The following is a 21,784-nucleotide window of genomic DNA, read 5'->3' as shown; positions in this document are numbered from 1 at the left end:
GACCTGACGTCTGCCGAATCGCACCGCAGAGCTCGGAGGTAACTCGATCCCAGCCCTCGGCATTTTTTTTCAGTATTTTGATTTGTGACTCCTCTTGAATTATCTTTTTTTTTTTTTTACACGGTTTTAATTTCAACTTGCTTCAAATCTCTCTCCGAAAGCGAGAGAAGTTTAAAACAGGACTCTGCATGGCGCCAACAAGAATCCTGTACGACAGACGAGTGTTTCCAGACGAATTTTACAACTCACTCACTCACTCAGTGATTTGTTCAAACATTTATTGAGCACTTTTTATGTGCCAGGCATGGTGCAAGGCGCTGGGTATAACAATGATTAAGACAAAGTCCCTCAAGGAGCTCACAGTCTAATGGTAAACTACTGAGTAAACTGAGGCACAGAGTGGTAAATGATTTACCCAATGAGGTAGAAATAGCTAGGTTCTTGGAAATGTGGGACTAGAGCTGGAGAGAGGGCAGGGTACAACCAACTCATCAAAAGTAAACCCCTCTGATTGAAAAGCGAGGCTGCATACAGAAACGTTACAAAATCTGCTTGCAAAAAGGTTAAAATAGTTTCCAATTTTCATCATGATTAAATTCATGTCTTGCAAAGAATTAAGCCATTACCTGATAGTATTTGTATACTTGCCCCTAAAGCCTCAGGGCCCGCATTAACCGGTTCACACACACTAACCCTGGAGGAAGCTTGAAATCAACAAGTATCAGATTTCAATTTCAGCACTGGGAACCATATGGAAACACTTTAATTAAATCCATGATGTTCAAATGTCTAGCATATTTATGATACTTCTACATGTAGAAGTTTGGAAAAAACTTTCCTCTAACCCCCATTCTGAGGATTCTAATAAGTTACCGATACCACAGAAATTAGAGAATTTGTCTGTTACTTTCCATATATACATTATTTTGGCTGTACAAGGGTGGAAAGTTTTACTTAGACATATTACATAAGTCATCTAAACATTATACAGATATCTACAGAGACATCACGGTTAGACGCCTGTGTATACTCATCCAAGAGCTAATTGCAGACATGAACCCGCGTAAGGCAATTTCCTGCGTGATAATGACACATGATCCTTGGAGGGAAGGGCAGAGTCCACAAAGCACGGTCTGCTTCAGGCCCGACCGCCTTTCTCAGGGATACTCTCCGTGACGGAAGAGTATTGTTTCAGTAGGCAGGGTGTCTATTTCACTGACAAAAAGCAGTGAATAATTATAAGAAGAGTTGTCTTCAAATGCAGAAACTGTAACTACCAGTAGACCTAAGCAGTGAACCCCTCAAAGCCGCCACTGGCCTTGATGCTGTCTCGGAGAAGCAGAGAACCTCGTGGATGATTTATTGCTCTGAGAATCAAACCTGATGCATGATTCATCCACACGGGATGCTCCCCAAAACTCCATACGCGCATCTGCAAATGCTGTCAGTCGCTCACTTCAAGTAATTCTTCACTTTGTTGTGGAGGCTTTTCTTCTGAAAAGTAACAAACACGGAAGAAATTCTCCTGAGTGAGGGTTTGAAAGGCGGACAGGTAAGCGAACACGCACTTCAAGTGCTTAAAAGAACCCTGAAGAGCCCCGGCCAACAGCCACACCGTTCTGTCAATGGCACAGGCTCCTGTCGTAAGTCTCCCCGGAGTCCAGCGAGGCCGCACGTGCACCCGCCAGCACCTGCCAGAACGGAGACGGCTTCTCTACCCAGAGGCCGCGCCGGGAGGCACCACCACGGGACCGACTAGATTCGAAGTTTTCGAGATCAAAACCGCACAGCATCTAACTCTATTTTTGTTAGAAACAGGCTAAATTACCTTGTAATCCTTTAACTCGCGTTTTCGTGGCTAGAAAGAGTAAAAATACCCGTAAGGCCATAAGATGCGTTTGTAACAATATACTAAAAATCATATGTATATACACGAATTTAAGATTCTAATGATTTTTTACATACATATATATATATTGGTATATACAAATATGCAAATTTGTTTTGTATGGTTTTGTAAAAAGCCATCAGAATCTTCAATCTTCCTCATCACACACTTGGTATACTTACCTTTATCGGGGTGTTCTGGATGTTTGTTTTTAGATGAAGAGGTGCCCGCTCCTTCAGACACTTTATTACCCGAATGATCGTGTTCCACCTCACATAAATAAACATCGATGGGTCCTTTGGTGCTTCTTATGTGTACTGTGATGGAGTCCTGGTAAAATATAAATAAAACACCATAAAGAAGACACGTCAGGGTGTCTGTTCACTGATTACATTTTTTCACTCACTAGAACTGCAAAAGTTTCCATTCAAGGGCTATTGCTGAAAATTTAAACGCGGGTGGTTTCCTTCCTATCGTATGTTTGAGAAAACCACGGACGTGGCTTTAGTCACTTCAGTGTTGGCCAATAAGCCACCGGCCAGCTCACGGGGCTGAAACGACGACTCGATGGGAGTCATGATGTGACTACTTCAGCACTCAAGAGCCCATTTTTCTCTACTCAAGGAGTTGACCCCTTCTAGGAGTCGGTCCCTGAGGGTCCACGATCAGTGTCTGGATAACAGAGAAATCTAAAATACCCTGTAGTCTCAAATAAGAAGGGTGTGTTCAGATTTTTTGACCCCTGAGAGGTGCCGAGTTAACTGAAAGAGCCGTTCTTTCGTCCACGTGAAAAAGATGAGATCCTGACAAAACGTACCTTAGTGACTTAAAAAAGATTTAAAAAGTACTGCGTATAAAGGACAATTAATTAATTACGATTATTCACATCTTTTGGCTTTGGATTTTTCAATTTACTCAGGATTAGTTATTTTTTCTGTAAGGTATCAGGAAATAGGGGCTTCTACTGACAGTTATGCTAAATCATCATCTTTGTGTGTGTGCCAGGACCCCGAAATGAACCAATTTACGCCAAAATCTGAAGGAACGGTTCCAGTTATACATGATTCCTTTGCTGCTTTGACTGGAAGAGGGTCCAACTGTGACAGAGTCTGTTCTCTTCCCCTTTCACGTGGGGAGGCCCGGGCTTGGCACAGACACCGGGGCCCCCTCCTGCCCCACAAACCTCACTGTCATCTCCTAATAGGGCTCGGTAAGATGCGGTCTCTCAGAGGGGCTTCTTGGTACCAGACGTGTAGGCCAGAGAAAGTACACGTATGCTCAGGCTCTAGATCGCCAGGCCAGGTCTGGTTTGAACGGTATTATCTTACACAACTCAAAAAATATCTCTAAACAAAAGAAACTGTGACGTTGCTCGGAACTGGCAGCCAGCCGAGGACTTCCTACTCCACCAAATCAGAGCTGACAAACGTTTTCCGTGAAGGGGCTTGTGGGCCATACGATCCCTGTGTCACAACTACACAACTCTGCCATCACAGACTGAAAGCGGCCAGAGACGATATATCTGAACAAACGGGCAGGTGGCTGTGTCCCAGCAAGACTATGCCTCAAAGCCAGCGAGCCAGATCTGACCTGAAGCCCAACCACCCTGGCACCAGCTCCCCAGATCTCGCCCTGGATCTCTGCGGGCGGCGGGCTCCCCTGCACGCAGTGTGCTCCTGTCCACTGCTCCCGCTCTTGCCCGACCGCGGAGCAGGGCTGCCCAGAGGGCCCGCGTTCCTCAGCCTTCAAACTGGACTCTCAGTCTTGGGCGGGATCAAAAAACCCAGCAAAATCTGGCAATTACGGCCTGAGGCAGCTCGTAGCGCAGGGGGAAAAAACCAAAACCCTGTCAGTCACTGCCGAATGGACTATCGTGTCCCCGGGTAAGGATGTGTTGAAAGATTAGTGGTTATTTAAAAAAAGTTTGCACATCTCTCAAACGACTCCTATTAAACACAAATGTTGCTTAGGAGACTTGGATTATATCCAGGTCTAAATAAAATAATGAGGAAGCGTCACCAAGAAGTCACAATTTGAGTGTGACTAGATTAAAGGCTGTCCCCTGACTTATAACACACTGTCAAGTAACAACACGGTGCTCACTTGGACAGTGGTCTGGTGGGGATGAAGGGACAGATGAGTGGTAAGAACATTCTTCACTGTGAGGGAGGGAAGCCCCTATAGCAACGCAGAGCGGTCACTATGAGCACCGATGGGTCTACAGGCTGTCAGAACTTGACGATCTATCCCAAGAATGGCCACATTCCTTGGTCCTGATTCCATCCTTACCAAGCAACCTTCTGATGACAATTATCTTTCAATATAAACTTTCCTGCAAGGGAAAGAGTGTGCTAAGCAGCTGGCGGCTGATAAGCATCTTTTCATTTATACAGCAAAATTACATTTCATATTAAATGTACCACTTAGGGGGCGCCTGGGGGGCTCAGTCAAATGTCTGACTTTGGCTCAGGTCATGATCTCAACGGTTCCTGAGCTCGAGCCCCGCATCGGGCTCTGTGTGCTGACAGCTCGGAGCCTGGAACCTGCTTCGGATTCTGTGTCTCCCGCTCTCTCTGCCCCTCCCCTGCTCATGCTCTGTCTTTCTCTCTCAAAAATAAACAGTGAAAAACAATTCTAAAAAAATTAAATGTACCACTTAGCGTTCCTGTTTATTCTTTCTTTAGTCTTTCATGAGCTTGGTTAGAGTGAACTTCTGGAGCCTTGACCGACACCCAATCTGGAACTCCAGCAACGGGGCCAATTCTTGGAGACTCCTCTAGCAGGCATTACAATAGGTTATGGCATACTGTGGCACAGTGGAGGCACTGCAGTGCGTTATAGTATAGGAAGAGTTCACGGACAGAACAATGGTCAAGAACATACTCTGGAGACAAACCATCTGGGTCTGAATTCCGGCCTGTCGCTTACTGTGTGACCATGAGAAAGTTAATCTTTCTGTGCTTCACATTCCTCCCCTGTCAGAGGATCGTGATCATGACCGCTTCCTTTGTTGCGTTATGCAAAACAAGCTAAAACGTGCAAAGTGCCTCAAGCGACGTCAGATGTGCAACTACCACGCACGTGATGCTTGTGAAGATATTACGACTGCAACACAGCAGCCTGAACAGTTGACCTGCCCCCATTCTTTACAAGGTCTTCTTAAACATGCAGGGATACCTACTTCTCTGGGAGCGGGGACATCCAGTCTGGTTTCTGCCGGAGCTTTCACCGCGATAACAATCTGTTCGTGGAAGGCTTGGATGCTGTGAATATCTTGATACGTCACGTACGCTAGTGTAAACGTCAGTCAAGGGTCTCTAAGCAGAATGCTACTTACGGAGGAGATAACTGATCTCTGATAATACACGAATATAAGTGTCATGTTAGAATCTCTGTAGTTTTTATGGGATACAAACTCACAATTAAGGAAAGCAATTAGTAGAAAATCATTTCATATATAACTCTTACTACTTCATAAACAATTCCTTAGACTTTACAAAATGTTTTACAATATGTATAGCTCAAAGAATTCCTTTAAAGCCTACCGTCGTGACTATGGTGACAATTTCCGGACAAACTGTCCACATACACGTAACACACGCACACAAAAACCTCAGGTGAAGGCATTTAACTGCTCCCTGCCCCCAATTCCCTATTCGATGCTAGATCTAACTATGAGAACGTTTGGGGAAAAAATACTCAATTTTGATGAGACTCTCCAAAAATGCAAGGTGGAAAAAATGTGTAAAAAAGAAAAAAAAAAAAAAGTGGCATCAATCTGGAGAATATGTGTTCTAGGACTACCATGTACTCATGGGATTTCCCACATCCCAAATTATTTTCCATCTCACTACATGAATTTTTTTCTTCTTGTTTTACTGGGTTGCTGAAACGTTACCAATTAAGTGACTTACTGCATTTCCCCAACATTTTCTTTCTTTTTTTTTTTTTTTGCTTATTTCACAGACTTTCTGATTAGGTAGAGGAACGGCATTTATTTCCCTTGTGATAACTGTACTGTGAAAATAGGTTTTAACTGATGCGGAATGTGAGTAAACTCAAGCATGAAGCAGCTGGGAACCAGTGAAGCCTCACAAAGGTGCAGTGGAAACAGAGCAGTAGGTGGGCCCAGGAGACCCAGGAGAAGATCGCCGCCAAAGACAGGTCTGCCCCGCTGGTCCCATGTAGCTACACCGGGCTCTGTGGACCAGAACGGCAGCTGCCATTTCATCCACTGCCATTTCAATGGCAATGTCATCGTTTCAGAAATAAACCTCAGTGGGGTGCCTGGATGGCTCAGTCAGACCGAACTCGTCCGACTTCCGCTCAGGTCACGATCTCACGGTTCGGGAGAGCCCCACGTCGGGCTCTGTGCTGACAGCTCAGAGCCTGGAGCCTCTTTTGGATTCTGTGTCTCGCTCTCTCTGTCCCACCCCCACTTGCGCTCTGTCTCTCAAAAATGAATACGTATTAATTAAAAAAAAGAAAAAGAAACCTCAGTTAACAAATTAGGCAAAACCTGAATTTCACAAGAGCCAATTTCACAAAAGATAGTTTGCTATCTTTATAGCATTCTGACTAAAAAACGAAGCAAGAATGTGTCACTATTTTAATTTGATATGCAAACATGAACCTTGGTACACGGTCTGAATGTAGCATTTGACCTGAACAAATGCCACACGAAAGAGGAAAAGGCAATTATCTGTGTCTGTTTGAGGCTATACTCCTAACTCTTTGGTTACTTCAAAATTTCTAAAGGTCTAATTTTGTATCCTGAGTATATGAATTAAATTCCCAGGCTGACCCTACTATTTAAAGTAACCTCTGCCTTGGAAGGGGAATTTTTTTTTTTTTTTTTTTTAAAGGACAGAGTTAAAGGATATCTTTCGTTTTCTTTGTCATCTGTTAACTCGAACAACTGCTGGGCACAGTCCTTAATCAGCTCGTCCAAAGCATCTTCCATTGCTGATAAGTCAGAAAGCTCCTCCTGCAGCTTCTTCTGTTGAGGCACCGCCCCAAAATTGCTAAGGTCAGACCCTCTTTAAGAGAAAGGTATTTAAAAAAAATAATAGTAATGACAAGACAAAAACAAACAAAAAACTCCCTGTGAGTCACCTCCAGGAGATGAAGACACAAGTTAGGTTATTGGAACTTCTCCCGATGTTGACATCAGGCATTTCCCAAAGCGACAGACAAAACTAGGTACTTCACTTCACTCCTGACCTCCCTGTATTCCAGACAACCATTATTCTTCGTAGAGCTACACTGCTTTCTGTCCCCGTTCTAGTCTCTTACACAGGGATCTGAGGAGACCCAAGGGACAGTCAGAACTCTACGGAGACTGAGTGGTGGGCAAAGCGGACGAAGCACACCGGGCACCACCCAAGAGTCAACGAGACCCAGGTTAGGTCCCAGCTCTAGCACTTACAGCAGGACTTTTGAGAAGTTGTAATCTTTTAGTCCCCTGATGACAAACAAGGGGTTCTGACTAAAATGACAGCTCCTCTGATAAAATTGAGGATTCTCCCTAATGCGCATCTTCTATCTGGTTCGAGCTGAATATAAGATTGTATGCATTATTCTTAAAAGATGTATTTTCTTTAGTTATTACTGTCCACCTTATCGCAGTGGTTATGATCTGACCCGAGCAACTGATACTCATTGTTTTTCTTCTTCATGAAAAATAATGAGGAAAAAGGCTGTTACTACTTTACCTTTTGCTTGCTACTTTTCAAACCTGATTGCAATTAGCGATTCGGAATGCAATTTGATATTAACCCCTAAGGTGTTATTAATGTTATTTAGCAAACACGTTCAGATTAGAATTCAATCTGCATTTCTGTATTGCTGAAAAAAATAACTTCCTTTATGAACCCCTTTCCTCTATCAGCAAAGTTCATTATTTAAGACCATTTCACGATCTTTGTTGGGACATCTGTCATTGCCTGAAATGTAATGTATTTACATGCACTTCGAAGCTGGAACTGTTTCTTACTCTTCCAAAATATTTGCCTGTCAGAAGTATTAACAGCTTTCTTCTCATGCACACACATATCCACATCCACATGTGCATTAACAGCTTTCTTCTCGTGCACGTATGCACACACACATCCATGTGTGTATCTACGTCTATGCCATAGGCTTTTTCTCCATGGGGTCTTCCTCATCAAAAATAAAGTCTTTAGCAATTGCCTTTTAGACATGGTCCACTGATTTTTATTTTTACATTCAGGACAGTGTGGATCCATAGTCTATCAGACTCATAACCACCTGGGGTAGTTAAGAAGGAAGATGAGATTCCCACCTTCCCCCAGAACAAATGAATTACAACTCTTGGAGCAGGAAGCCTCTAAGCGTTTATTACATCACATTGTCTTACGACGACCTTAGCGAATTTCTTCCTGATAGCAATAACCAATTGGAAAAAAATTTCCTAAACAATCAGATGTTTAAGATCTTCTTATGATCTTGAAAAGCAAGTCTTAAAACCGATTATTATTCCATTTAACTTTTCCATAACACCAGAACGATATCCTAGATCTATGGCTTTTATTCAGTCCTAAGTAGGAAAAAAAATACTTATGTACCTTGTGCGACAACAAATGAACAAAATTTTTATAGAATCTTTTTCTAGCAAGAAGCCATATCTTACTTTGTTTTGTCCTGTCAAAACACTACAAATACTAGTTTGTTTCAAACCTGGGTATTGTCACTTAAAGAGAAGGAAAAAAAAAAAAAAGCACGAAAAGTTCAAAACCAACTCACATCCATCGAATATGGTTCTTAGACTTTTTTTCAACCAGATCGATTCCATCTAAGACATTGGTGATGTCATATACTCTTCGTTTCCGCACCCCCAGTTTCGTGGCGACCTTGTTTAAGTCGAGAATCCCCCCAGGAGCCGATCTGACAAGATCCATAAATTTTCGAGTTAAATAAACCAGAGATACATCAAAACGAGGTCTCTTCACTTTTAGAGCTTCTGGGAAACAAAACAAACAAATTTGTAAAATCCTCTATAGCATTTCTTTCTCAGCTCATTAAAAAAAATAATTTATCTGCTCAGTAAGCATAGACACCCATCGAAATTCTACACACTGAACACATCATAGCTGATTTTTATGAACTAGATTTCTCACACCAGATCAAAATGTATCAGCCTGTGCCAAGTAAGCAAAGGCTTTAGACTTAACAGAGCATCTGAAATATGGAGCCAGGTCCTCTGGACACGGGAATCTGCAGGGGTCTGCGGCCTCTTCTCAAACACAAAGCGGAGAGTTTGCATTTGTACCTACACCACTCTCAGGAACAGGATTAGAATTTTTTTCAGTTTATTTTGAGAGAGAGAGAGGGCACGAGCAGGGGAGCGGTATGGCGGAGGGGAGAGAGAGAGAAAATCCCAAGCAGGCTCTGCACTGTGAGCGCAGAGCCCAACACGGGGCTCGAACTCAAACTGTGAGATCATGAGCCAAGCCGAGATTAAGAGATGGATGCTTAACCGACTGAGCCACCCAGGCGCCCCAAGACGTTCTTTATAGAAGCAAAGGCAGAGACTTGGCTTTTTCTCTTTAATACTTAAAATGTTCCTGTACGCGTCACAGCGTAACCCTGATGGAAGTTTCTGTAAGAGCTCAAACTGGTCTTCCATCAGAACAATTATGACATATCTTGAGGAAAAGCAAAAGTCTTCAAACTGATTATTATTCCACTTTTTAAATATTCACTAGCCTATGTTAACAGATAAGCAAATAAAGGGGGGAAAATGTCTTTAATTCCCCCCATCCCTCACCTACTGTGATTCTGGTTTTTCATACATGCCCGGCCCCCTCCACACACAGACATACACCCATCTGTCAATATGTATACGTGACTTTCAAAAACAAAAGAACAGACTATCCTCTAGCGTGTTGTTTTAACTCAACATCGTGAACGTCGTCGCTTGTCAACAAATGTATTTCAACGTTATTCTGAAGGGCTGCGTGATAGTACACTTCACGGAGTATTCGCTGCACTTACTCCGATACCGGAAATTCCAACCGTCTCCAACTTTGCTGTTTGGCCCACTACTTCAATAAATCTCCCTGCAGCTAAATTTCTGTCTGCATCTTTGTCTCCTTCCGGTAAGTTCTGCGGTTTGGAACTGATGGGTAAAAGGGTACTTTGAGGCGTGTGAACATATGCTGTTACACCTGCTGGCCTACCGATTTCACACAGTGAATGAGGGCCTTAGCACTGAGTATTACGTTCCTTTCATCTTTCCCTAATTTGATACTAAAAAAACAAGTTCTTAATAGTTTGGTATGCAGAGTAAATAGTTTCAGGAGTCACGGAGCTGCCCTTTAGTGGAGAATATGATCTCTCCTTTCTGCTACTTTCACAGCAGACAATGACCAGTACGCTTCAGAAGAAATATTCAGGCTATCTTCAGTCGGAAATTCCCGTGTTCAGAATCTCTACAATGTCACATTAAGTTTAAAGGCTGTTGGTGGTTACTCCAAGAACACAAGTATGTATTTTATAATGCACATGTCTTCTCTGTGGAGACCACTCCTACACTTCGGATTAAATGGGATTAGGGAGGAATGAAAATTTCATTTAAATTAGAAGTCAGAATTCTACCAAAACCCGTTGAAGACTACAAAAGAGAAATTCTAACTTTATTAGGGTTTTTTTTTAATGTTGATTTATTTGTTCTGAGAGGCAGCAAACAAGCACGAGTTGGGGAGAGTCGGGAGAGGCGGGAAGAGGTGGAGAGAGGTGGAGAGAGGGAGAGAGAGAATCCCAAGGAGGCTCCGTGCTCAGTGCAAAGCCCAACACGGGGCTCGATCCCACGACTGTGAGATCGTGACCTGAGCCCAGATCAAGAGTCGGATGCTTGGCTAACTGAGCCACCCAGGCGCTCGAGAAATTCTAACTTCAGAAAGCATAAACCTAATCACCCTCATTACTAACAAAACATGGTCTTACAAGCTCAGGATAAGTACACTGCCACCATGTTAGTCACTTTAGAAAGAACAGATGTTAACTGAAAACCTAGAATATGATAGTTGCTGAAAGAACATAAACATGACTTAAAAAGGTCTTCAAAGTGAAGATGTTCCCTAGTCGATCACAACGCCCTGAGGTCCGTGCTAAGAGAGGTGTCCAAGCTGCCTGAGAAGACGAGACAAAACCTAACCGGCACGGGAAGGAAGGAAGTCCTCACGAAGGGGGTGTGTGGGCAGAGGACACGAACGTGAAGAGGAGGGTGTCTCCCCTCTTGACAGAGGGCAAGGGGCTTAATGAGACAGAGGAAACAGCACGTCGAAAGACAGAGCTGTGTCTGAGGACAGGTGTATGTAGGGAACCCCCAGCAGGCAGAGCTTCAGCGATGGGTGAGGGCGGCAGCTGGAGGCCCAGGCCGCCCGTGGGGCAAGAGACAACGTGCAAGGGCCCTGTCTTTCCACCTGGCCGCTCTCCATGGCCTCGCTCCTCTTAACGATCTGAGGTGGCTTATAAATTTAACACAAGTAAAATGAAATACACGAGGAGTCGGAGTTTTCTCTGTATGTAACAGAACATCGTGGAAGAATTCCGGGTCGAGGGAGGTCCCGATCCCATTTCTGTGTTAGGAAAATCACACCGGCAGCAGCGTGGAAGAGCCTATGGGCAGACAACCTACTCAGGAGGCTATCTCGCCACATCAGGCAGGGAGAGACGGAGAGTCTACACTAGAAGCAGGGGTCTAGCCCCATGCTTACAACTACAATTTAGGACCAAAATTAAGAGAAAATCAGGGGTGGGGCGTTCTACGGTTATAATTTCCAGAAGGATAGGGAACTAGAGCAATGGGCACTTCGCCTCCTTTAACTGACTCCGCGCCCTGGTCCGTGGCAGAGGTGGGAGACAGCAAAGGGAGTCCCAGGAATCTGGAGGGCAAAAGACTGGCTCTCCTGACTGTGGTCAATGGCCTTCAATTCTGCTGACAGCAACAAGTAATCGCTCTCACAGAACTTCGAGAAAACACCCTTAAACACAGACCATTCATTCATTCAGAGCATATGTATGCAGGGGAGGCGCAGAGAGAGACAGGAGACAGAGAATCCCAAGCAGCATCCCCGCTGTCAGCACAGAGCCCGATGCTGGGCTCGATCTTATGAACTGTGAGATCATGACCTGAGCTGAAATCAAGAGTTGGACGCTCAACCCACTGAGCCACCCAAGCACCCGGACCATTCTATTTTTAAAATGCATTTCCCTAAGCAGCAAAGAATAAACTGACATTTGTTTACACTACTCAGCCCACAACCTCACAAGTGCTTGCTGAAAATCAATGTACAAATAATACATTTTCCGTTTTGAATCAACTTATGTACATTTAAAATAAATCATTTAAACCATATGAAGTTCAAACTACAAAACCTAAAACCTATTTAGGAATCAACTTACTTCTCATGGACACATACTGTACATTATCTTCTAAGTTAATCCTTATTTTTGATGGCTGGAAAAAGGAAAACACAGAAATGTAAATTAGTAATTTAAAAACAATGATGCAAGTGAAAAAATGCAAATGAACAGCATTTACTGGAAAATATAGAGGTTTTTATTCTCCCTGGGGTGATAATTTGGATGCGAGAAAAGCACTCTTCTAAGCTGTCACCACCCTAACTGTATTCATGACTGGCAGGGTTCATGGAGTTAAGTTTCTAACGCTGCACGGGCTTCGGTAAGTATGGACGTTAAGTAGTTACAGAACGGGTGGAGGAGAAATATGAATGAGAAATTATTACTGAATAGGCATTACTCTATCATCTGTATCAGATACTGAGAATAAAAAGGAATACGAAGATGACTAGGACACTGTCTCTGATGCTGGAAAGCTCAGCAGAGGTGCAGAATAGGTAGGTCTAAACCAGGAAATGCTCACCCCTTGCTATCTAAGTGTAAGTGGCTCTAAAAAATTTGCTCACAAGCTTTCACAGGTGGCCATGCATTTCCACTATAATTAATGTAAAAACAGCAGCATTTATTTCTTTAATTAAAAATTATTTATTTATTTATTTTTTTTAGTTTATTTACTTTGAGAGAGAGTGAGCACGCACACATGGGAGGGGCAGAGAGAGAGGGAGAGAGACAGAATCCCAAGCAGGCTCCGTGCCTAGCTTGGAGCCCGACTTGGGGGCTCAATCCCATGGCCCTGGGATCATGACCTGAGCCAAAATTAAGAGTTGAACGCTCAACCAAATGAGTCACCCAGGCGCCCCCAGCAGCGTTTCTAATAATGGAAAATAACGTATGCTACGTAACTAGAAACCTCGGTGTTAGACTAATTAAAAAAACCGCTTCTTTTAAATTCTTCAAACAACCAGGAAATGAGTACTAGTTCTGCTACCAATGACTACCATCTTATCAGGTATTTAGAAGCTATGAAAGTTTACGTAATCTGCTAGTAAAACATTTGCCACGCACTTAGAAACTGTTTTTGCAAAAAAGAAATAAAACATTAGATAAAGCCATGTAAACAAAAACCTGTATTAGCCTCATGCTTACAACAAACTACAATGATGACAGGAGCCTCCAGACAGGCCGTGATCAGGTTCAGCTCTTGTCAAGTGAAAAAACTCGCCCCCAAACTGGCTGTAGCAAAACTGGGATAAGAGAAGAATCAACAGGAATACTGTGGATGCACCTGGAGAGGGATATCAGAGAAGCATTCACAAGGAAGGGGATCCCCAGCTGGGCCTTGAAGGACAAGCCAGATTTTGCCTGAACCTGTGGGAGCTTCACGAAGGAGGGAAAAGACAGGATTCCTAGTGCAAGAAATGAAATGCACCCAAAGTACGAAAATACAAATCGCATGGCACCTTTTGCACACCCACCCGTGTGGCTGGTGCAAGACTGACTTGACACGGAAGTCGGAAGGGCATGAGGCACCACCCTCGACACAGACACGGAAGTCACGCTAAGGAGCGTGCGCTAAGGAGTCACGGCAGTGAGGACGCCCGGCAGATTTCTGAATGAGACCGTGACATACCCCAGCTGACGGTGTAGGGATGGAAGTACGGTGGCAACACAGCAAAAAGACTGGGGGGTGAGGAAGCCTAAAGGCAAGGTGGACGGCTTAGAAGCTCTTTGTCTGCCTCAGCGTTAAGGACCAATCTTTGCCACGACGATCTCCCTGCCATTTAGGACAAGATTATAGCATCTACCAGCAAGGGAACCTCGTATGGACTAACTCTACTGACAGAGAATTCTGCTAGAAGATGAACTCAGCTGTTAGGATTTAAGGGAAAACGCAGACCTGCTGGGCTGTGCAAAACCAGAGTTGGGAAGGCCTGTCTCGGGGGAGGGCCTGGGCCTGACGAGCCCCGCCAAACAACAGCAGTGCTTTGCAAACACGGTGCCCACCGCTGAAACGCTGACGGGCAGTCCTATTAAAGGACACAGATGAATGTGACCCACAGTCATTGCTATTTTTACATTTAACCCTTCTGCTAAAAGTGTACGAGACAGCGTTTATCGTAGCAAGATTCTTAAACGACAAATAACCCGTCTTTATCACATTGCTTTGCAACATACAAACAAATACCCTAAACTCTTCTACATTCCTAAGAGAGTACACAGGAAACACAGAAAGGGTTAACGCCACTGCGCTCGTGGGTGCCGTGCTACAAATAGACTGCTGTTCTTAATTTAGAGTAGCAAGGCCAAGGCCTACATACGAGTACTTGACGGCATCCTAATTGGCTCTCTCGGTATCTGCTTGCCACATATTTCAGAAGGGCCTCTTTGCTGCTCCCTTCTCTCTCGTCCTTTTGTCGAGACGGCTGCCGTTCCCAGGCTGGCACAGGGATAATGCCTCAATCGGGCACAGCAGCAGCAGCAAGGACAGCTTTCCTCACCACACGTGCAGCCGCACCACCTGGTCTACGCCGAGACCTGCAGGAGAGCAGACTCCAACAGCAGCCATTGTTTCTTCCTTTTGACTATGAAAACACCATCTCTTTACCTTGGAGGAATCACAACAGTCTCACAGCCCCTTGGGGGCAGACATCCTAGAGGTATAAACCCTACAGGTGTACAATTTCGGAGATTTCCAAAGCGTCCACAGTGACGACACATTCATCTCGTTTACGTTCAAAATAGTCCTTGGCTTAAGACTGGCTTCAGGACTACCAGTCACATGACTTCATAGACACGGGGAGATGCCAGTCTTTATCTGAAACGCAGTGTGTTGATGGAATTTTATTGTCCACTTTCCAAGCTGCTGTGAAGATTAAAGGAAATCTCGTAAACTGTGAAATCCTCGGCGAGCCTAAGACACTATTACCCTTCTGCGTTTTGAAGCGGAACAGTGCCTGGCACATTCGAGCACTTGGCAAATATTTGCTAACATCTGAAGTTGAAAGGGTACCTCGTCACAGAGGACTTCAACTGGTAAGTAACTCAGAGCCCTGAGACGGTGAGTATGTAAGACACGGGGACACAGGGTGAAGACGCGCTCTTCTGCACCCCATTAATACAGATCCCTGAGAGATGCTGGGGTGCCCTTTGCTCTTTCCTAATACAACATGTATCACCTGGCTACCCCAGCAGCTACTCCAACTTTGGTCAACGGTTTTCAGTAAGGAGGCCAGGAGCTTTTCTGGGAGTAGAAGGGACTTGATAGGACTCCTTTTGAAGTGGCTTTAAAATCAGCATGATGGGGCGCCTAGGTGGCGCAGTCGGTTAAGCGTCCGACTTCAGCCAGGTCACGATCTCGAGGTCCGTGAGTTCGAGCCCCGCGTCAGGCTCTGGGCTGATGGCTCAGAGCCTGGAGCCTGTTTCCGATTCTGTGTCTCCCTCTCTCTCTGCCCTTTCCCCGTTCATGCTCTGTCTCTCTCTGTCCCCCAAAAAATAAATAAATGTTGAAAAAAAAAATTAAAAAAAATAAAAATAAAATCAGCATGAACGTTTCCTCACAGAAAAGTTAGTGAGCTATTTAAAAAAAAAAAAGGAACTGAAATGCCACCCCTGCACTTGACCCCACATTACTGGAGTCCCTCGGTGCAGAGCAGTGCGCCTCGGCCCGGACGGAGACCGGCGACACTCTACTCTCTCGTGCGGACCCAAGTGCAGACCCGGGAACGGAAACAGGGCTGGAGTGGAGGGGGCTCCCCCTCAAGGTCAGGAACTGAGCCCCTCTCAACAGGGGACTGTCCAAGCTCCTCTCAGGGACACCCGTTTTCTTTTTCTGTTGAAATAATCTCAGCCTTCGTAAAAGATGCAGAAGAATTGCTGCATACCCTTCATCCAAATCCCCCAGGTGTTCACGTTTTACTGCATTTGCTTTACCCGCTTTTTCCTCTGTGGACACACAATTTTTTTCCTTGAATCAACTGGGACCAAAGTGCAGACCCTCAGACAACCCATGTGTATCTCAAGGATATTCTCTTACACAGCCACCATACAGTCACCAAAGTCTGTTCAAACTGAACAGTTTTGAAAGAAACTGTCGGCAGAACCCTGGGCGCCGCGGTGAAGGTTCCAAAGGAGGCGAGGGCTGCGCTGTCAGACGCCAGAAGGGAGACCTTGGTTGTTACGCGAAGACGGGACGCTCACCGTCCACCGCACTTCCGCGGGAAGCAGATGCTAACGGATGCGGGTGATCTGAGATTTCCCTACAACGTAGGCAAATCTGGCACCTGTCTCTCCCCGCAGCGCATAGAATGAGAGAGAGAGAAACCGAGAAATCGAGAAAAGGACTGTTAAACAAAAAGGAGCCAGGACTTAAAGCCTTTAAAAATTCTCAGCTTCTCCAGAAGCTCAGAGTAAGAAATGACTTCTGAGAAAGACCAAATCAAAGGCATAATCTAAAGAAGAAGGTGAGGGTGTGACTGCACAGCTTGGGGGTAAGACACCCAGTAGATCAAAGCGGGTGCCTCACAGCACTGCACAGTCACATAAAAGGCCTTGACGGAGATGAAGGATGAGCCCCACAGATCCTCCAGATCGAAGCCGGGGCCTCTCGGAAGGTCTGGGGCACCGTCCATCAGCCACTCGAGCAGGAGCCCGAGCTACAGGAGGGTTTATCCTGAAGAAAGGTGGGACTTGTTTCCGCTGAGTGAGCCACAACAGGATTCACAGAAGGTCCACGCCGTGTCTGAGAGAACCGTACCAGCGAAAACACCATCAGCTTGGACTAAAAGGGACACAGGGTGTTTAAATCGAAAAGAGGTGACTCAACACCCCAAATTCTACTGCCAGGAAGCAGGCCGAGAAAGTCACTGTTACAAATAGGCATTTCCTTTCATGAGGAAGAAAGGAAGACACACACAGTGGAGCCAACAGCCCAGAGAGTCGAGCTGGGAGCAGAGAGAAATGCTCCCAGGCCCTGGGACCTAACCCAGGAATTCCTAACGTTTCCCAAGCTGACTTTCAGAATTGCTCTGGACCAGTTACCTTCCCCTGTGACTCCCGTCTCCTCCCCTGGGAACGGGAAGGTCTGCGGCAGCTACCCGGTCTGTCCCAGCAGTGTGGGCTGGGTGTGGAGGGAGGAGGGTCGGATGACAGTCTTTTTAGTTTCCCTGGCCTGGAGACCCGGAGAAGCAGGACTGAGCTGGGCTTCAGGAACTGGATTCTTCTTTTATTCTGTGAGCAGAAAACCTGTTCTTGTAGGGCTCAGAGTGTCCCAGATTAGGCCAGCGGGAGCCTTTGCAAAGTGGTTCCTGTGCAGGGCACTTACTCTGGACCTTTCCAGCGTCTTTATGGTGGCAGTCCTCCCATCCCTGCGGGACAAAGCTGCCCAGGCCGCAGCACAGACCGCGGCTTCCGGTTCTGCCCCACCGTGGGCTAAACCATGTCTCCGTTCCTCTAAGGAAGTCTCTCTGAGAGCTCAATTCTCGGGTAATCTCCCTGAGGGATGACTGGGGACAGCTCAGTGGTAGTCACATCCCAAGAACCTTCCCTTTCAATCCTCACACAGTTTCTGTGCCCCATTTGTTGACTGAACACCCAGCCTGGGAAGCGAATGGAGAAGGCAGAGGCCGCCAAACTTGAAAGATCAGTGCGACCGATCTGGGTGCACACAGCTCTCTAGGAACCGGGAGCTCCTGACAGGCAAGTCAGAACATCCGAGGCTGTTTTACCAGTACTTCAAGTCCCACATCTGAAGACTACGCAGGAAATTATAATTTGAGATCGCAAAGGACAAAGAAAAGAGAAAAGGTCATTTTAGGAACTAAAATCTTAAGCATTGCCTCTAAATTGGTTAAGAATTTCTCTATACAGATGCCTCTTTGTACCGATTGCCTATTTGGGGGAGCTGTACTCCTTTAAGAGCTCTCGGGAAATAGACCATTAAACAAGGGGTTTGCATTCACCTCACTCATTCGATTTTCCCTTACTTTTCAATGTGCAGACTAAGTTCCACCTCCAACCAACCCTACCTTCTCCCTTCTCTAAATTCCGACAGTTTTCAAGCCATTTACCTGGGGAACATCACTCAGATACATAATAACTAATTTTTGCACAGCTATACAGTTTGTTAACTACTTCCAGTCACTAGGCAGTTAAAAAACAATGAGGTGTTTACACCACCAGTGTACAATCAGAAAAATAAACACACATTCAAACATTTAAGTATCTGCTTCATCCATCCAAGAACTATTTACCAAATCCTTTTGTGAGAGGCACCACACCGCTGTGTATGAACTGGACAGAGTCACTGCACTCAGGGACCTAAGAGCCATACTTTGCAAAGACAGGGTAGGCACAGGGTGCTTTAGGAGCACAAAAGGAGTGCCTAACCTAGTCTTGAGACATCAGGAAAGGCTTCAGACAAGGAACCTCTACATCTAGACCTGAAAACCAGGGCAGGTAACAAGAAAAAGTAAGTTTTGGAAGGGGGAGTATGTACATGTAGGAATCCAAAAGAATACGGAAATTTGGAAATCTAGTAACTACGAGCAGTTCAAAGAAGATAACACCAGGAACTTTATTATATTAAGAAGTTTTTACTCTATTCTGAGAGCACTAGGGAACCATGATTGATTAAGCCAAACAACATGATCAGAAACATGCTTTAAAGACCATTATAGACGGTTACTATGTGGAGAACATATAGAAAAGTCTGGGGGGCTAGACCAGAAGCAGGAAAACCTTGCAACAATCTTAAAGATAGATGGCTACAGGCGCAACTATTGATGATTAGTTTCATTAGATCGGGAGGGGAGAGGGGGTCAGTTTGGAAAAGGGTAAAGGCAAGGATGATGCCTAACTAAGATGCTAGTTTGGACAATATGGTGGGTGTGGTACCATATATGAAGATGAGACACAGCAACGTTGTTGCCTGCTTAGGCCAAGATGATCATGAATTCAACGCTGGATAGGAGTCTGAAATCTAAGTAGAGATGTCGAGTAGACGGTTGGAAAACTGAGCTGAATTTATAGATTTGGGAGTCATTATGATGTGGCAACCGAAACTACCAAAGTAGATAAGAATATCTAAGACTTCAAGGGATGTGTGTATTCTTCTGGTACTAAATACGAAATTAAGTGGTTTTTCGATGGTGAGAGTTCAGGGCTTGTATCAAATTCTCAAAGGGGAAGACCCACCAAGAGAGATGGTAACAATAAAGAATGGACCAGAAATCCTAGGAGGGGTGAATGACGTCCCACACGAAGAATGCGTAGGGTAGAAGAAAACCCCAAATAACACGGGCATGTAAGGAATGTGGAGAAGAACAGGAGTTTGCAGGGGAGCACAGGAGAGACCAGATGACTACATCTGGAGCACCACGAGCAGGTTGCATCAAAGAAGCGACTCAAAGCGAGTTTCCAACAAAAGCAAGACATCGGTCGGTTGTGCCAAAACTACAGAGATAAGGAGTCAGACATCTGCTGGAACTGACAAGGTTGTTGGCAACCTTGGTTAGAACAGTCTTAGAGCTGTGCTCAGGGCAGAGCACCCCCTCCCCAGTGGTAATAACAGTGAGCAGTGGACACAGGGAATCCAAACAGTTTTTTGGAAAAGTTTGGAGGGAAGATACAGTAGATGAAAGGGCAACTAGAATGAAAGGAAGTCTCTTTTGAGATGGGGAAATATTTAGGATGCAGTTTAAGTACGTAGTCAAGAATTCATCATCACGGGTCGGACATTGTGAGGTTAAATCCAGGCTTTCCCAGGCACGATCTAATCACTGGCAAGTCACTTAACATCTCCAAGTCTATTTTGACAAACGGAGAACAAGAATAGTAATGTCTCAGGACTGCTGTGAAGAATTAAATGAGACTATGCTCACAAACTATTTTTGAGGACTGAGTCACCATGGGGATTGGGCTTAATATTAACTTCAGCAAACATTTAGTCATTACGGGAAGAAACAAGCAGAGAAGTTGAAAACACGGGGAGAAACAGAAAATGATGAATTCATCAACGCCTCTGAGAACCAAGGAGAATATACTGCTTGTAGTCTAGAGCAAGAATAGAGGAAATTAACCTTACGCAGGGAGGGAGCACAAGCTTCCTTAATTTGCTGAATGGGCAGCTGCGGGGTGGGAAACGTAGTGTGCACAAGGTTTTAAATGGCCGCAGTTAAGAGAATGGGAGAGGAGAATGAAGAAAAAAACCCCAAATACGTTGCAGAAATATAGCAAGGATCCAGTGTTGGTAGAGAAACGGGGCTTTACAACGCGATGCTGGGCAATATTCTCCAACAGCGCTGCGCAGCCCCCAGGTAACAGCCAGGAAGACTGACAACACGTCTGGGAGCAAGTGTTGAATGGGAAGGCGAGAGAGTTCACGTGAATGACCGACCAGCCTGCCGGAGAGGCGGGGAGACCGACGAGCAGCCAGGAACCCGGCCCAGAGGGAACTCACGACCCAGACGGCTGTGGGTCCGGCTTCCCCGCGAAACGAGAGCAGGCGGCCGGGCCTGGGACCCGCCCCCGCCCCACCCCGCGCCGCGCCAGGGCCCCGGGCGCTCCGGGCACGAGCCACCCCCGGGGGCTTACCAGCAGGCCCTCCACGTTGATGGGGTCGCGGCACCGGCGGCGCACCGTCTCCTCCGCCGGGTCCACCAGCAGGCTGGGCAGTTTCCGCGCCGGCCGCTGCTGACTCATGCTGCCCAGCCGGCCGCCCCTCGCCTCGCACCCCGCGAGCTCTCCCGCCTTCTCCCGCTCCGGCCGGGCGCCGCCCCCAACGCGCCGGTTCCCGGAGGCCGAGCACGAACCGGGCCTGCAGCTTGCTCGGAGGCGCCGCTGCCTAGGCCGGCCCGCGAACGAACGCGCCACTGCCCCACGACCTGGGGAGCTACGGAGCAGGCCGGAGGAGAGCAGGGCGACCCACGGTTCTCAAGACTCCAGGCCCGCCATCTTCCCGCATGCGCAGTGCGCCGCCCCCAGTGCGCATGCCTGCCGCTGCCGGAGCGCTCCCAGGCCCTAACCCTCTCCCGCGGCCGGAGCTCGGGAAAGCCCGGACGAGAAATCCACGGAGAGGATGGCAAGGGGGAGGAAGAGGTGGAGCGGGAATTTCAGAAGAAGGGAACGGGGCCAGAGAAGAGAGGCCGCGGGTGTGTGTGTTTGGGGGCGGGGGAAACGCAGTTGTGGACACATTGTCGAAACTTCTGAGCGCACGGATGTTCATTTAATCTTGAGCTTCCTCTGCACACCCAGGGCACTTGCCCCGTGTTGATGCTTAGTAAATGGTAACCAGACCGTGGTGCAATTGTCTACTTACGAGCGTCTTTCTTTTTTTTTTTTTTTTCTTTTCTTTTCTTTTCTTTTCTTTTCTTTCTTTCTTTCTTTCTTTCCTTCCTTTTTTATTGTTTCCTTTCTTTCATCTGATGAATAAATAAATGATTATCTGTCGTATCACACATCGTGGTGGGCACAGGAGATATCCATCGGAGTTTGGCACAGACTCAACCTCGTCTT

The 21,784-nt window shown here is 45.9% G+C and overlaps 1 protein-coding gene across 3 annotated transcripts; it reads right to left on the bottom strand.

Annotated features, from left to right (window-relative positions):
• Positions 1–264: 264 nt before the first annotated feature.
• On the bottom strand, positions 265–21,217 carry E2F6 (E2F transcription factor 6). 3 transcript variants are annotated; one of them, XM_047068747.1, is made up of 8 exons: positions 20,864–21,217; positions 12,317–12,371; positions 8,654–8,870; positions 6,772–6,927; positions 5,070–5,184; positions 2,071–2,218; positions 1,829–1,858; positions 265–1,494 (listed from the first exon to the last, which is right to left on the bottom strand). In XM_047068747.1, exons 1-8 carry the CDS (start codon positions 20,969–20,971, stop codon positions 1,445–1,447), a joined length of 879 nt encoding a protein of 292 aa, XP_046924703.1. In that variant the 5' UTR covers positions 20,972–21,217; the 3' UTR covers positions 265–1,444. The 3 variants fall into 3 exon arrangements, with proteins under 3 accessions (XP_046924703.1, XP_046924705.1, XP_046924704.1); XM_047068749.1 differs by lacking the exon at positions 20,864–21,217 and adding an exon at positions 14,593–14,696; XM_047068748.1 differs by lacking the exon at positions 1,829–1,858 and having other exon boundaries at positions 20,864–21,214.
• Positions 21,218–21,784: the final 567 nt, after the last annotated feature.

This window comes from Lynx rufus, unplaced genomic scaffold, assembly GCF_022079265.1.
Source record: "Lynx rufus isolate CCGP_SWC_20201006 ecotype Redwood Valley unplaced genomic scaffold, mLynRuf1.p SCAF_8, whole genome shotgun sequence".
Taxonomy (NCBI): domain Eukaryota; kingdom Metazoa; phylum Chordata; class Mammalia; order Carnivora; family Felidae; genus Lynx; species Lynx rufus.
This window is presented reverse-complemented; position numbering and strand designations above follow the sequence as displayed.